Genomic DNA, 14,823 nt, shown 5'->3' with positions numbered 1-14,823 from the left:
CGTTGTGCACCTGGCTTAAAGCTGCTTTTCTTACCACCTATGGCACTGATGCAGCAGTGTTTCTTTATTTTATGTGCCTAATAACAAACATAACACATCTCGTCTTTTTCGATTACTATATATGCCTGTATTACATTTCTCATCAGTTAGTGCACATTTTAGCCAAGGTGACAATATGGGGAAAGTTAACTAATTGTTTTGAAGGGGTTAATAAGATACAGTTTTCTTCAGTGTATGAAGAGATTAGCAGCACTTTTTTCCTCTGTCCATGTCAAGGTACTAGTGGGTTTACACCCCCTGTTAACTATGTCACAAGGAGCAAGATGTCATCCCCCAGGAAAACATAATTGATTAACACTTTTAAAGTCAAGAAACAACACTACAAAATTTCTAAATCAATAAACAAAATATTTAAAAATAATATTAAGGATATATATATATATATATATATATATATATATATATATATATATATATATATATATATATATATATATATATATATATATATATATATATATATATATAGTCTAAATAGGATGAATGGAACCTGATATATGCATTTGAAAGTGTTGTGGAAAAGATATATCAGCAAAGCAGCAAATCTCTGGGCACTATTTGAAGCCAACTGGAAGACCGTGGGTCTCTTGTAAGTTTTGAGGATTGCAATAGTCAAAATTATTATCTCACAGTTTAATTTGTTTCTGCACACTCAAAGGGACAGATTATGAGTAGGTCCTGTCAGATGCAATATTTATCGTATTCAATAAAAATCCAACACTTATTTGTTAGGGGTTAATCCGATGCAATAATTGTCGCATATTTTGAGGTTTTGAGACACAACACACTTAACACAATGCTTACTGCACTAAAATCCACATGTTACAGTAAATAGTGGCCTTTTCTAAATTTTCTCCCCAGGTTTGACAGCTGAAGTTTTTTGAAGGTTGCGTAAATGAGGGTCTCTAACTGGCAGAGGTATGTCCCTTAGTCCAAGGAGGCACCTTTGTACCTAGTCAGGGTAAGGGAGTTACACACTTTAGATAATCCCTTCTCACCCCCTTGGTAGCTTGGCAGGAGCAGACAGGCTTATCCCAGAGACAATGTGTAAAGTATTTGTTCTCCAAACACACAGCAACACAGTGAAAACACCACAAATGGACACCACACCAGTTTAGTCAAATAAAGTATCTTTATCTAAACCAAATTAGACCAAAACGACAAAAATCCAACATACATATATCAAGAAATCATTTTTAAAATGATTACTTCAAAAATAGAACTGTAGAAACAAAATAGCTCCACCTGGGCTATTAAGGCGTCATGACGGACACAAATCCAAAGTACAGCACCGACTGTGAGGTGCACGAGCTGAACATGGAGTCACTCAGACCCCCAAACAAAAGAACCTTGGAAAACGAAGTCAGCAGTAGATGAATGGCATCATGGAGGTGAGGCGTAGGTGCCAAGGTGAAGCTGGTTCCCTCTGCCAAGGGAGAGGCGAGGTGTCAAGTCCGTGTGGGGGCGAGACGTCGAGACCAGGAAAGGGAAGTTAGACGGTTTCAGCTCCTGTGATTTTGCAGATTTCGTGAAGTCACCCTTATTAGTTATCGGCTCTGCTGTAATGTGATGCTGTACAAAAGGGGGTGGTGATGGACGGAGCACCCGAACCAATCAAACACTCACACCCAGTCAAAAGATCTGGGTTTGATCCATCACCGTTCTTCAGCCCACTCTGCCACCTCAGTTCAGACATGGCTATATGCAAATCAGTCTGACCCAGTGCCTCATGGGAACAGTCCAGCCCGAACTGCCAAGCCATGCCTTCCCTGGACCGGAAACAAGCTTCCGAGGACCGGTTTCTGGCATTACAGCCGTCTTCAGCCCGGCTTGCTTGAATCCAGTGGCAAAGTGAGCAAGGGACTCACGTCTGAGCATACCCTGCCACACTTATGGCGGCCAAAGTGGTACAAAAGGGGGTGGTGATGGACGGAGCATCCGAACCAATCAAACACTCACACCCAGTCAAAAGATCTGGGTTTGATCCATCACCGTTCTTCAGCCAACTCTGCCACCCCAGTTCAGACATGGCTATATGCAAATCAGTCTGACCCTGTGCCTCATGGGAAAAGTCCACCCCGAACTGCCAAGCCATGCCTTCCCTGGACCGGAAACAAGCTTCCGAGGACCGGTTTCTGGCATTACAGCCGTCTTCAGCCCGGCTTGCTTGAAACCAGTGGCAAAGTGAGCAAGGGACTCACGTCTGAGCATACCCTGCCACACTTATGGCGGCCAAAGCGGTACAAAAGGGGGTGGTGATGGACAGAGCACCCAAACCAATCAAACACTCACACCCAGTCAAAAGATCTGGGCTTGATCCATCACCGTTCTTCAGCCCACTCTGCCACCCCAGTTCAGACATGGCTATATGCAAATCAGTCTGATCCTGTGCCTCATGGGAACAGTCCAGCCCGAACTGCCAAGCCATGCCTTCCCTGGACCGGAAACAAGCTTCCGAGGACCGGTTTCTGGCATTACAGCCGTCTTCAGCCCGGCTTGCTTGAATCCAGTGGCAAAGTGAGCAAGGGACTCACGTCTGAGCATACCCTGCCACACTTATGGCGGCCAAAGCGGTACAAAAGGGGGTGGTGATGGACGGAGCACCCGAACCAACCAAACACTCACACCCAGTCAAAAGATCTGGGTTTGATCCATCACCGTTCTTCAGCCAACTCTGCCACCCCAGTTCAGACATAGCTATATGCAAATCAGTCTGACCCTGTGCCTCATGGGAACTGTCCAACCCGAACTGCCAAGCCATGCCTTCCCTGGACTGGAAACAAGCTTCCGATGATCGGTTTCTGGCATTACAGCCGTCTTCAGCCCGGCTTGCTTGAATCCAGTCTTCCCACAGGATAAAATATAATGCAAAAAATCTAAAACACTTAAAAGAAAAAGATAGTACATTAATTACTCGGAAATTCTGTGAGATCACCCTTATATAATAACATTTTCCCCCAGGTCTACGTACAGTACTCTTTATAAAAGCACATTCCTTACAGGATATCCCTCTAAAGAAATGGTATTTTCAGACAACATCCAGTCCTGCAAACATCGTGTTAACAATTAATCTTTTCGTGTAAGCGGCAGCGCACGATCAGCTGCCTGCTTCCAGAGCCTGAAGTTCGGTCTCCCCAGGGCTGCTGGGCATGGCTGCAGGCTGCAACCAAGTGTGTGCCCTGGGGCCCCCTTCGACAGTGGCGACCTTAAGCAATTGGGTACTTTCGCTATGCCTTAAACTGTTCTGTAAAGGAATGAGTTATGTGGAGCTGGTGGACAAAGCCTGGGGACAATAGCGAATGCATGTTATACTCACTTATTTTGTTGGTCAAAAAATATCCTTAATTCCTAGACTGCTGGCAGGAAGCCTTACAAGCTAGACGGAAGATAGAATAGCAGAACCAATTAAGGTTTGTAGGTGAACAAGTGTAGCTCAATATAAATTATAATTGACTTTTTACCTTCATTACACAAGTTTACACTTAACCACTGAGACTGATCGGGGTTCATTCTGAGAGTTTACATGTATCAGAGTCAATCCCTGTGGGTGTGTTATGCCTGTTCGGGTATTTAATCCCTACCATTAACACACACGCTGTACATTCTCCACAGCCGGAGGCCTTTGAAAGTTTTGCCCCAAATTCCAGCAAGCTTGTCTTTTTCTAAGTGGGTTTGTGGCTCTCCTCTGGAGAATATGTTTTAAAAAGATGCGGTCTAATAGTACATTTTGCAGAAATTTTTTCACAAATTCGCTCCAAAGCCATAAGCTCTCATAGAACACTTATTAAATATGTAATTCTTTCATGCTGTGCCAATCCAACAAAGCCTTATGCTGCCAAGGAGTAGAATATTTTTTTTTCAAAATTTGCATTGGGTTCCACATCCTTCCAGGTATATGTCAATAATTTGCTCCATTATTTCAGCCTCTTGCTTTTTCAATTCACCTGAAACTTGTCAAGGGTGCAGTGAGTTCAGTAAAGCTCCTGACGGACGAGATGTGGAGAGGAGTGTTAATTTCCACTTGTTTTAGGAGGTGCCCTTCTTCTGGCGAACATATATTTCCAAATCTAGGTAAATCTAAACATAAACCAAACATTAAACTGAATGTGTGTCTGAAAATGTTTGTCTTCGCACCCAACCTAGTCCACATACCTTCCCTTTTTCGATTCCTGGGCCTGTATATGTTAAACAATCTCATCAAGCACTTGGCAATGGCTGTGGCTGTATGACAACAGAAGAACTTTATATATATATATATATATCCACAGTTAATAAGATTAACCACATGGCTGCTGTGGGGATTTTTGCGCTGTGCTGCAAATTCCAATTTTGCTGCTTCTATGACGAGCTCAGCTCGTCATCAGCACACGACACCCGTGGGTGATGACGAGCTGAGCTCGTCATCAGCATCGAAAGGGTTAAAAGCATTGTGGGTTCTTTTCCAGCTGTAATATGTCCTCTTACTGGTGACATTCATGTGAAAAGTGAAAGTGGTAGGTGGTGGGCTGGGCCGCCGAGGGGGCCTCCATGTCCTTTGCAGGGGGCCCCCTCAAGTTTCGTTACGCCACTGCAACCCTCACTTGGGACTGTGTAGAGTGAATGCATATTCCCAGTTCCTGTCACTCCAAAACCAACAGTGAATACACAATCAGGCAGAGGTGCACAAAATGGTTGAAGAAGAAAATACCTACTTTATAAAAGTGGCATTGTCAAACACAGAAATTAAAAATCACCTTTACTAAAAGATGCATTAGTAAACACTGTGTTCAGAGAGCCTAAACTCCATTTCCATGTCTTGTCCCAATGAAAAAATACCCTTGTAAGCAACCATGCTAACCCATGGGACAGACAGGCTTTCAAATGGGAAAAACGTATTTCACTATCAGGACATGTAAAACACACCAGTACATGTCCCACCTTTAACATACACTGCACCCTGCCCATGGCGGTACCTTGGGCCTACCTGAGGGGTGCCTTATATGTAAGCAAAGGGAAGGGTAGGGCCTGGGAAGTGGGTGAACTTGGTAGGTCAACATAGCAGTTACAAATTGCGTGCCCAGACACTGCAGTGGCAGGTCTGGGACACATTTACAGGGCTACTCATGTGAGTGGCCAAACAGTACTGCAGGCCCACCAGTCCAATTTGATTGAAAAGCCCTGGCCCACTCAGGGGCATATTCTCAAGGATCTATTGCTGAGTTATCGGCACTTTAGCGCATCCAAGGTCGTGATAAAATTATTGCACCATTTACAAACTGCTGCTGACAGCCGATACCCCCAGTTTCCCTGCGATAGCAGCCACAAAAAACATCGCCAAGGATGACCCGAGCAACTATCGCTAATGAGATGGAGAGTAGGCGTTCCGGAGCAAAAAGCCACGACAACACCACTCCTCAACATTCTCAACGACCAGCCACATCAGCGATAATAACACAAAACATGCGATAAGGCGCGCTAGCAGCTGGAAATGAACACCTGCACTGACCTGGTGTAAAGTCAGATGACAACCGGCACCAGCAAGGGAGCACAGCTCAGAGCCACACATGAAGATCAACAGATGCCATGGAGCTACTCATCATGCAGCCCGGAGCCCCAAGAGGGCAACAACACAACACCCACCGTCACCATCCCCAGGTCCGCCCCTCCCTGACCCCCTGGACCACCCCAGAGGTAGCGAAGACAAAGACAGCGGCCCCTCAAAAAACACACCAACCCCACAGACCCAACACCACAGAATGTCATTGCCCACTACAGGCTCAAAAGGACAACCATCCTCCGCATCCTGAACATCATTGCCCACAGGCTGATTGTACCAACACAGCGGACAACTAACATCCAATCTCTGGCAAAGCTGCTGGCTTTGCAGCACCTGTTGGCCTCTGGTGCCTCCCAACCAACTGCCGGCAGAGTCGGAGGAGTCTCACACTTAGCCCTATCCAAGTTCATCACAACTGTCCTGGATGCCAACAACAGCTTTGTACCCCAGTACATATACCCCTCACTGCGCAGGCACAGCTGTTGACCAAGCAAGGCGTCGACACAACAGCTGGCTTCCCGCACGCGTTATGGGGCAATTGACTGAGCAAATGTCCACCTGTGCCCCCTGCTGACGCTGCACACAATTAATTCAACGAAAAACACACGCATTCCAGCAATGTGCAGGCAATAGTGGACCACCGGGGAACCACCACCAACTTGGTCACCAACTACCCAGGCAGTGTGATTCATTTCACTCCTTCCGACAGTCCAACATCAACCAGTGCTACCAGGATTGCACCCATGGTAATGCACTGCTCTTTGGTAAGTACCAAATGAACACACCACACACCTCAACTCCACAATCATGCAACTCACAACACTGGGAATACACACGTACCAAACTCACATACAACATGCCCAACGACATGCCCGCCCAACAGACACGACAGCACAACTAGCTGTGGTCACCTGGGCTAGCCATGTACATAAGCCATCATGGCATGGCACCTCAGCCAAACAATAGCAGTTTGTGGGGAGAGGTGTGAACCATGGCATGTGCGAAGGAGGCAAGTGACCCATGAATGAGAAGGTACACAATGCTAAGTGTGGCGTGGATGTGATGGCCAGACTGCAGTATGCAGACCACACACATATCCAGGTCGACATACACTGCTGGTGTATGGAGTGTAGTGGACAGTGGAGGCAACCATGTCCCCCGCTGGCAGCGGTTGATACCTTGGACATGTAGCTAATATCAAGCCTCTGTTAGGAAGGGGTGCCGATGCTGCGGCCCTTGACCTGTCAAACACTTTGGCGGGTGCCGTTGAATTCCTCAGACCGGCTAAGCAACACTACTCAGCCAGGAAACGGCCCTCTGCCCCCTGGTTCTCAGCCTCCCTTAGGGTCCTCAGACAGGGGTGTAGGAAACAAGAAAGACTCTGGAGGCTACATCTGGACCCCAAAGAGAAGGACAAACACAAAAGACTTCTTAAGGGCTATAAAGCTGCGGTTCTGCCAAACTGACTGCTTCACTCAGCTCCCCAGGGACCTAATTAAAATAGTTGACACCTTGTCCCTCCTTCAGTCACCTGACCCCATAGTCGCCTCCCAAGAACTGTGCGATCAGATTTCCACCTTTTCCATACTAAGATCATCTACACAGACTTGGAAGCTCTCAATCTTAACCCTGGGAGCCCCGTCTCGCTCGCCGCACCCCCTCTGGAAAGTCAGATGCCCAGACCCCGTAGTCTGTTCACTCATTTTCCCCTCCTCACTCCTGATCATCTTAGTCCGCTCCTGGACAAACTTAAGTCTGGATCCCCGCTTGTCCCCTGTCCTTTGAAAATCCTCAAAGAATGCAGGGAGGTAATATTACCCCCCCCTTGCTGAGGTTATGAATCTGGTAATCTCGGAAGGCGTCTATCCCCTATCTTGGAAATTGGCCATTGTCAAGCCCCTGCTGAAGAAGTCTACTCTGGACCCCGGGATCCTGAAAAACTTCCGCCCCATTTCTCTCCTTCCTGCCCCTGCTAAGAGACTAGAGGCACACCTTAACCATCACCTGAGTGCATTCCTGGATAGCTCAAGTTCCCTGGATCCCTCACAGCACGGTTTCCGGAAGGCTCACAGCACTGAGTCGGCGCTTACAGTGGTTGTCAACAGTATCCGCGCCAAGGTCGACAGTGGCCAGACTGCCTTACCGGTGCTGTTAGACCTAACTGCGGCTTTCAACACCCTGTCCCCTTCCATTTTAGTTAGCCGCCTCAGTAAGCTGGGAGTGGCCGGGCCAGCACTTAGCCTCCTAACATCCTTCCTTGACCAGCGGAAGCAAAGGGTGAAGCTGGGCGATTTTCTCTCGCCAGTCAAGCCTGTGAAGTGTGGGGTCCCCCAGTGCTCCTCCCTGAGCCCCACACTTTTTAACATCTACGTGGCCCCACTCGCCAGGCTTGTAAGATCCTTTGGGCTGGAAGTTCTTTCCTACGCCGACGACACTCAGATTGTGGTCTCCATATCACAATCTGTGACCAGGCTTCACTTTTAAAAATGCTGGAAAAGACCCTTTTGGTCTCTTGCATAATTCACAGAATTCCTATTCCTATGAGAGCTTCATCAGTCCAGGTCTCTGTCCAGACAGGACTCCCAAAGTATCCAAAGCAGTAAACTTACAACTGAGCTGGAGGTTCTGGACGACATTATCATTTTATTTGTTCCTGCTGCTGCAACTTAGTGGGGCGGGACATATATGGTCTGCTCTCAGAGCAGGGGGAGGTGTGGCGGGCACTATGTAAGTGCGTGTGAATGTTTGACCGGCCCTCGTGGGCTGGCTAAATATTCATGCACACTTTGTATGTACTTCATGCAGGCTGCATTACAGCCTGTGTGGAGAACATGCCCAGGCTCCAATTACCTGGCAGAGCACCAAACCATGGAGCTCAGGCCAATCACAACGCTTTATTGCAGCATTGTGATTGGCTAGGGGGAGCCTGGGAGCCCAGGTGCTTCCTGATTTCACAGAAGAATCCTGGAAGAGTACAGGAGAGAGGTGGCAGCAGCCGGCCAGCTGGCCAGCAGGTAAGTGATTTTTTTCTTTTTACCCTCCTCACCCTCCTCACCACTATTTCGCAGGAGCAGCTACCGCTGGCTCCTCTCTTGCCTGTCTGCAAATTATTTCAGAATCCCTTCTTTAAAATGGCAGAGATCACAGACTTCACCTAAGTCCAGCTCTATGGATATCAGAAACTGCTACTCTGACTGATCTTGGAACAGGTGTCTACCCTAAAGGGAGCGGAGATGAATACTGGAGAGGGATTCTACCACACTGCGCCGCACTTGGTTTAATTATATTAAACCCTGGTCTCTGCTTTGACCCTTTGTTTAACCCTCTATTTATGTCCACTCGCAACTGTCATATTCCCAGAATAATGCTTAGTGCTTACCTCTGCTAGGCATTGCTGCTTTCAAAAACAGCCCTCTGTTTCACCAGCAGAGAAGCTTCATGTTCCTCATCAAGGCTTAAGCACTCTCTGGAGGGGGCCATCAAAACTGAAATAATTATCGGAGGAAGAAAAAAGTATGATTTTATTAGATTATCTTTCCAAAACATTTATCGGACACTCTAACTTCCTAACTGACCTTAAGTTCCAAGCATTGTGACATTTGGAGAACCCAAAACATAGATAGATGTGTCATGGAGGCAATCCCTTTTTCCATGATGTGTTACCTTTGATGACCACCTTGTCACAAGATGTGTACACACACACACACCAGGTATGGTTTACAGAGCTCACAAAGCAGTAGGTTCATGTGATCTTATAGTTCTTTACTCCTGAGTAACTTAATAACTCTAGTACACATATTCTCAAGGAGGATATAGTCAATGTTAAACAACTCTTTGACCCCCTACTTGAATGTATAGATAGTATGTTGTGGCATTCATTTGTGGAGCACAACACCTAGCTACACAACAGGCGAGGACAAAACAAGGGTAGAATCCGTAGGCCTTATATTCAAGATTTTGCCTTAGGATAGTGACCTTCCTGCTGCACTACCCAATGGCAAAAGAAAAGGGCAGGAATGCACCGTATCCATCAGATACAGCGCATTCCTGTCCTTCTCCCCTGCGCTGGGGTACAATGGGCTGCCTGGCATCAATGCAGGCACCTTTGCACCATGGTTCAAGGGTGCCTACATTTTAGGGATGTTTGTTTTTGGGCAGGAAGGGAAAGGTTTTTTCCTTCTTGCTCAAAACTGGAGCATCTCAAAAAGTGACGCTTTGGTGGCACAGCCTCATCGCAAATGAGGCCCATTGAGTTACAATTCAAGATCATTTAAAATGAATTTGGATGTTTTATGAAGATACCTTTAGTGTGGAGATGCAGCGCCTGAATGAATGTACGTACAGAACATATTCAAGCAAGAGCAACCTGGATTCAAATTACAGCATGGAACCCACCACATATTTAATAGCTTACATTGCACAGTGTTTGTAATGGTATACTATAGCTACACATTGACATCTTGGGGCAGATTTACTAATATGTTTCTTTACATAGCACAGCAACCAAAGTTGCTGCACTGGTTTGCATGAAAGGGAGTAGAACAGAAACATATCTTATGAGCTATCATGCCCCTGCTCATTCCCAAAGTGCTAGCACATAATTTGACTATCTAACATTAAGCACAAACCTTTGTTTGTACTCTAGTGCAAAGTTGAGAACATGAGTCTAGCATAGTTTTTGTACTGGGAGTGTACCCTTCCAGTATGAAAATACTATGCTGAGGCATACCTTTTCACTTTGTATGTGCACTGTACACTCGAGCACATACACTTGCGAAGTGTGAAACGTTTGGAGGGGAAAAACCTGTGCTACTACTATGTGTTTGCCTCAAGAAGGTATACTTTTTGGTGCACATCAATTTCATGTATATAAACGTAAATAAATAGGCCTTTGCATTAAACCATGGGTGGTAGCATGGGATCACCAAAGTACATTCATGGGACGCCCCCTGATGCAAATTAGTTCATAGCTATACTTAGCATTAGTTTCAAGCAACTTTACAATGCAAATATAAAGTTTTACTCCGGAACGGGAATTTATCAACACTTTGCACTGACTTGTGTCACTTTTGGTGATTGCACGAGCAGAAAATGCAGATAAATCTAGCCTTTGTGGGCCTCATTTATGAGTATTTCCCATAGGCCATTGCAGGGTTTCCCCCATGCTGGTGCACAATGAGCTGCCTTGTGTCAACGCAGGCACATTTTTACTATTGTGCAAGGGTGCCTGAGTTGCGGGGATGATTATTTTTGTGCAGGAAGGAACACCTTTCTGCACAAAAACAACCACAAGTAGCGTTTTCCTCTTTCTATGTATGCAGCAGAATGCAGCACACATACAAAAAGGAACAACGAGAACTACAGATATTTCTACTCCTTGTGCCTCCCTTCGTTTTTGGCACTGCCTCAGAGCTAAGAGTTAGTGCAAATCTAGGGCAGTGTAAAAAAAATCCATGGATGTTGCAGGAAAAGCCGCCATCAACACCCATTGCACGACCCTTTAACGCAAAAAACTGTGTTAAAAGGAACGATGTTTACAAGGCAGAATAAGCCAACAAAAGTGGCTTAGTTGTCCCTGGTAAAGACTTACAAAAAGTGACGCACCGGTGGCGCAAGGGGATCATAAATAACCCCCTGAGTTTTTACTCATTCTTTTTTTCTCTTTGTCCCCTCACTTTCTCTGATGTCGACAGAGTTATAATATTTGTGCAATTCAAGAAGTAACGAATGCAGGCTTTTCCATTTAAAACCATGCATTGATGAAAAATGTACTCGCTTGTATGGTTATGTCTATAAAATAGGTGTTTGAAGAATTCTCATAGATATTTAATTGTGTTTTAAAATAGGCAAGCACATTTATCCGTGCTAGATCGTCCCTGGAAATCGCCCGATATAAATTGAAATCTAGGGACCTGATGCTTCATTATGAGTTTCTCCAAAGAATAAAAAGCCTGCCTTTGGACTACAGCTACGGCGAGTACCGAGAGCTGTTTCGAGATTACGGAACTCACTACATCACTGAAGCCACCCTGGGCGGTATTTATGAATACACACTGATTCTGAACACCAAAGAGGTCGATAACGCAAGTACGTAGATTTGCTATTACCAACGGAGCAGTTGTAAGAGTTTATAATGCAATATGTTTTTAACTTAAATAAAATGCACCAATTCGTGTACGTATCCCCTTAATCTGGCGATAGGTTGTGTTATGTTTTGTGTTTGTGTGATGCAGTGGTTCACTTTAATATTAATACATTTCATACGCCTTTAATTTGAAGAAAAACCAAGGGGCATATTATCAAGAAATGCGATAAAATGATCGCCGCTTTAGCGGCAGGAAATTGCCGCTAAAACGGCAATAATGGGCTTGGTAATATGCCCTTGTGAATTCCCATAGCAGCCCAGGTTAACACCAGAACCTGGGCTGCTATGGGAATTCACAAGGACATATTATCAAGCCCATTATCGCCGTTTTAGCGGCAGTTTCCTGCCGCTAAAGCGGCAATAATTTTATTGCCGTTCTTGATGATATGCCCCCAAATGATGTGGCAGATCTTGGGAGCAAATGGCACCTTCAAGCCATCAAGCTCCATCTCTTTCTAGCATGTGTACCAATTTTCTTCATGTTACACGTATTCATCGAGTATCCCTGTCATATAGTTTGGTCCTCAGTACCACGGTGATGATTCCCCATGCACTGTGATGCACACATACCCACTGGGGAGGAGAAGTTACATACTGAGTTAAAAAACAAAATGCCATTATACAATTTTTTTTTAATTTTTGTAGTAAAAGCAATCTGTGATAAGTTTTCCTCATAATAGGAAACCTGTCAACTTCGAACAAAATCTCCACATGTGAGGAGATGGCACAAGGAGGGAGTGGAGCCTGGGGAGTGGGCTGAAGCCTGAACTTATTGCTCCACTACAATGAAAGTGTTTGGGGGGGCATGGCCAGAGAGAAGGGGGCGGTCTTTGTGCAGGCCACTGTCCGTGACCCACTGTAAAGAAAGAAAAAACACAATGGTGGCTTCAAGGGTTGCAGCTGATGTCCCAGGGAGGTTTGTAGATTCCCCATTCACACATTTCTCTACTTAGATGATTGGGTAATTTGTCCCTCATCTGTGTTAAAGGGATAAGAATAAATAAACGCTGTGCACTTCTGCTTTCTGCTGATTTGGGAGAAATCACATCTATCTGAATCCTTCTCAAGATCAGAAGTTCATAGGAGTACATATCTAAACCAATTTGGGGTGTGTCAGTGACGACCAGCATGGCTCGTGGGTGGTGGGGCAGGTGCAGGGGCGGGCATGGGGCTGGGGAACAGGTCTATTGGTCGCAAAGTAAAAACATTTAATATGCACTTACCTCGCCGCCGGGTCCTGCGTCCCTGCTCCTGCTCTCCTGCGTCCGACTCCAGGAACAGGAAGCACAGGCCAGGCTTCCGTGACCAATCACAACACTGCAATGCAGCGTTGCGATTGCTCTGAGACCGAAGCTGGAGGGGTGGGAATTTTCTTCACGCAAGCTGTAATGCAGCCTGCAAGGGGAAACAGGGAACGTGAACATGACTGTTTTGGATGGCCCAAGAGGGCCGACCTAACATCATTGCGCACTTAGGAGCGGACAAACCACTCATCTCCTGCTCTGCAGTGCTGCAACTCATGCAAAGCTGCAGCAGCAGGAGGACAAAATCAAATTAAAACGTTATTATACTTTTTTCCTTTCTTTTACTGCTGCCGAGCAGTTGGGCAATGCTCCTGGTATGTGTTCCTTTTAAAGACTGCACCTTAGCTCTTTAATATCATCTTCCTTCCTACAAACAGATTGTGTGATGACAGAGTCATTCCTGAAAGTTTAAGCCGATGTGAATGTGTGATATCTTGCAATTATAAAACAGCTTCTACAGCAGCAAGTACTTAAGACTCTCAGTGGTAATGATTGTTTCCTAGAGCAAATCAAAGGCATTTCTGCAGTATAGGATGGATGGGAATATACAAATCTGCATCGGTGGATCCAATATTGCCCAATCCCCAGATGTTATTAAGGGAATGATTATCTGTAAGGATGTGTTGGAAATGGCCATTTTTGCAGGGTTATCCCCAAACTGTTTGCTTCTTCCTCCCTTGGTTTTCCTGACCTGTGGTTGTTGGTAAAAGGCATCTTAGCACTTCATCACTGCTAATCAGTGCTAAAGTGCATATGCTCTCCCTGTAAATTGTTATTGTGATTGGTTATCCATGATTGGCATATTTGTTTTACCTGTCAAGTCCCTAGTAGAGTGCACTGAGTGTGCCAGGGCTGGTAATTCAAATGCTACTAGTGGGCCTACAGCACTGATTGTGCCACCCACATGAGTAGCCCTAAATTGGTATCTCAGGCCTGCCACCGCAGTGCCTGTGCGCAGTCTGTGAACTGCTATGTTGTCCTGGCAAGTGCCCACACGTACCAGGCCCTACCCTTCCCTTTCTGTGCACATAGGACACCCCTATAGTAGACCCAAGGTACCCCCCTGGGCAGGGTGCAGTGTATGTGAAAGGTAGTAAATGTACTGATGTGTGTACCATGTTCTAATAGTGAAATACAGCCAATTTCGTTTTTCACTATTGAAAGGCAATCTTGCCCATAGGACAGAATGTGGAAGGCTGTGTACCATTATACCAGCCTATCTTCCCATAGGAACGAGATGGAGACATGGAGTCTGGTACCCTTGAATTCAGAATTTAATAACACATCTTTTAGTGAAGATGGTTTTTAAATCCTGCGTTTAGAAATGGCACTTTTAGAAAGTTGCTATTTTTTCTGTTTAAAACTTCCTGTGTGCCTCGGCCTGGTTGTGGATTGACTGTCTGGCTTTGGGGAGTGACAGGGGCTGGTGAAGTGTCTTAGCTCCAGGAGTCTGGGTGTGTCAGCCCTAGGCTGAATAGGCCCATCTGCATTTAGAGAGGTGGGTGGGGTGATCCCTGTAGCTGAGTAGGGCGATGCCTGCCTCCACAAAGGACTGGCTCCATCTCCTGCGGGTGGCTGAGGACCTTGGCCCCCTTTCCCAAAGGAAGAAGTTGTGCACTGGCAGAGTGTCCCCGGGACTGGTTTGAACTGGGTCCAGAACCCCCAACACATGCAGAACAAAGACTTTAGGGGTATGAAAGTAGGACAGAGACCCCTTGAAAATCAGACTTCTACAATCAAGAGGAACCTCTACTGGAAGAAGAACAGCTGGAGAAACT

General features: G+C 45.8%; 1 protein-coding gene across 1 annotated transcript in view; it reads left to right on the top strand.

Annotated features, from left to right (window-relative positions):
- C8B (complement C8 beta chain) overlaps nucleotides 1–14,823 on the top strand; it is a 313,544-nt gene that overhangs the window by 188,109 nt on the left and 110,612 nt on the right. Inside the window, exon 7 of the mRNA XM_086952797.1 lies at nucleotides 11,443–11,683. Within this exon, the coding sequence (XP_086808923.1) occupies nucleotides 11,443–11,683 (241 nt within the window). The remainder of the gene's footprint in view (nucleotides 1–11,442; nucleotides 11,684–14,823) is intronic.

Source organism: Lissotriton vulgaris, chromosome 1_1 (assembly GCF_964263255.1).
Source record: "Lissotriton vulgaris chromosome 1_1, aLisVul1.2, whole genome shotgun sequence".
NCBI lineage: Eukaryota > Metazoa > Chordata > Amphibia > Caudata > Salamandridae > Lissotriton > Lissotriton vulgaris.
The sequence above is the reverse complement of the archived record's forward strand: the minus strand, read 5'-3'. Positions and strand labels throughout refer to the sequence as shown.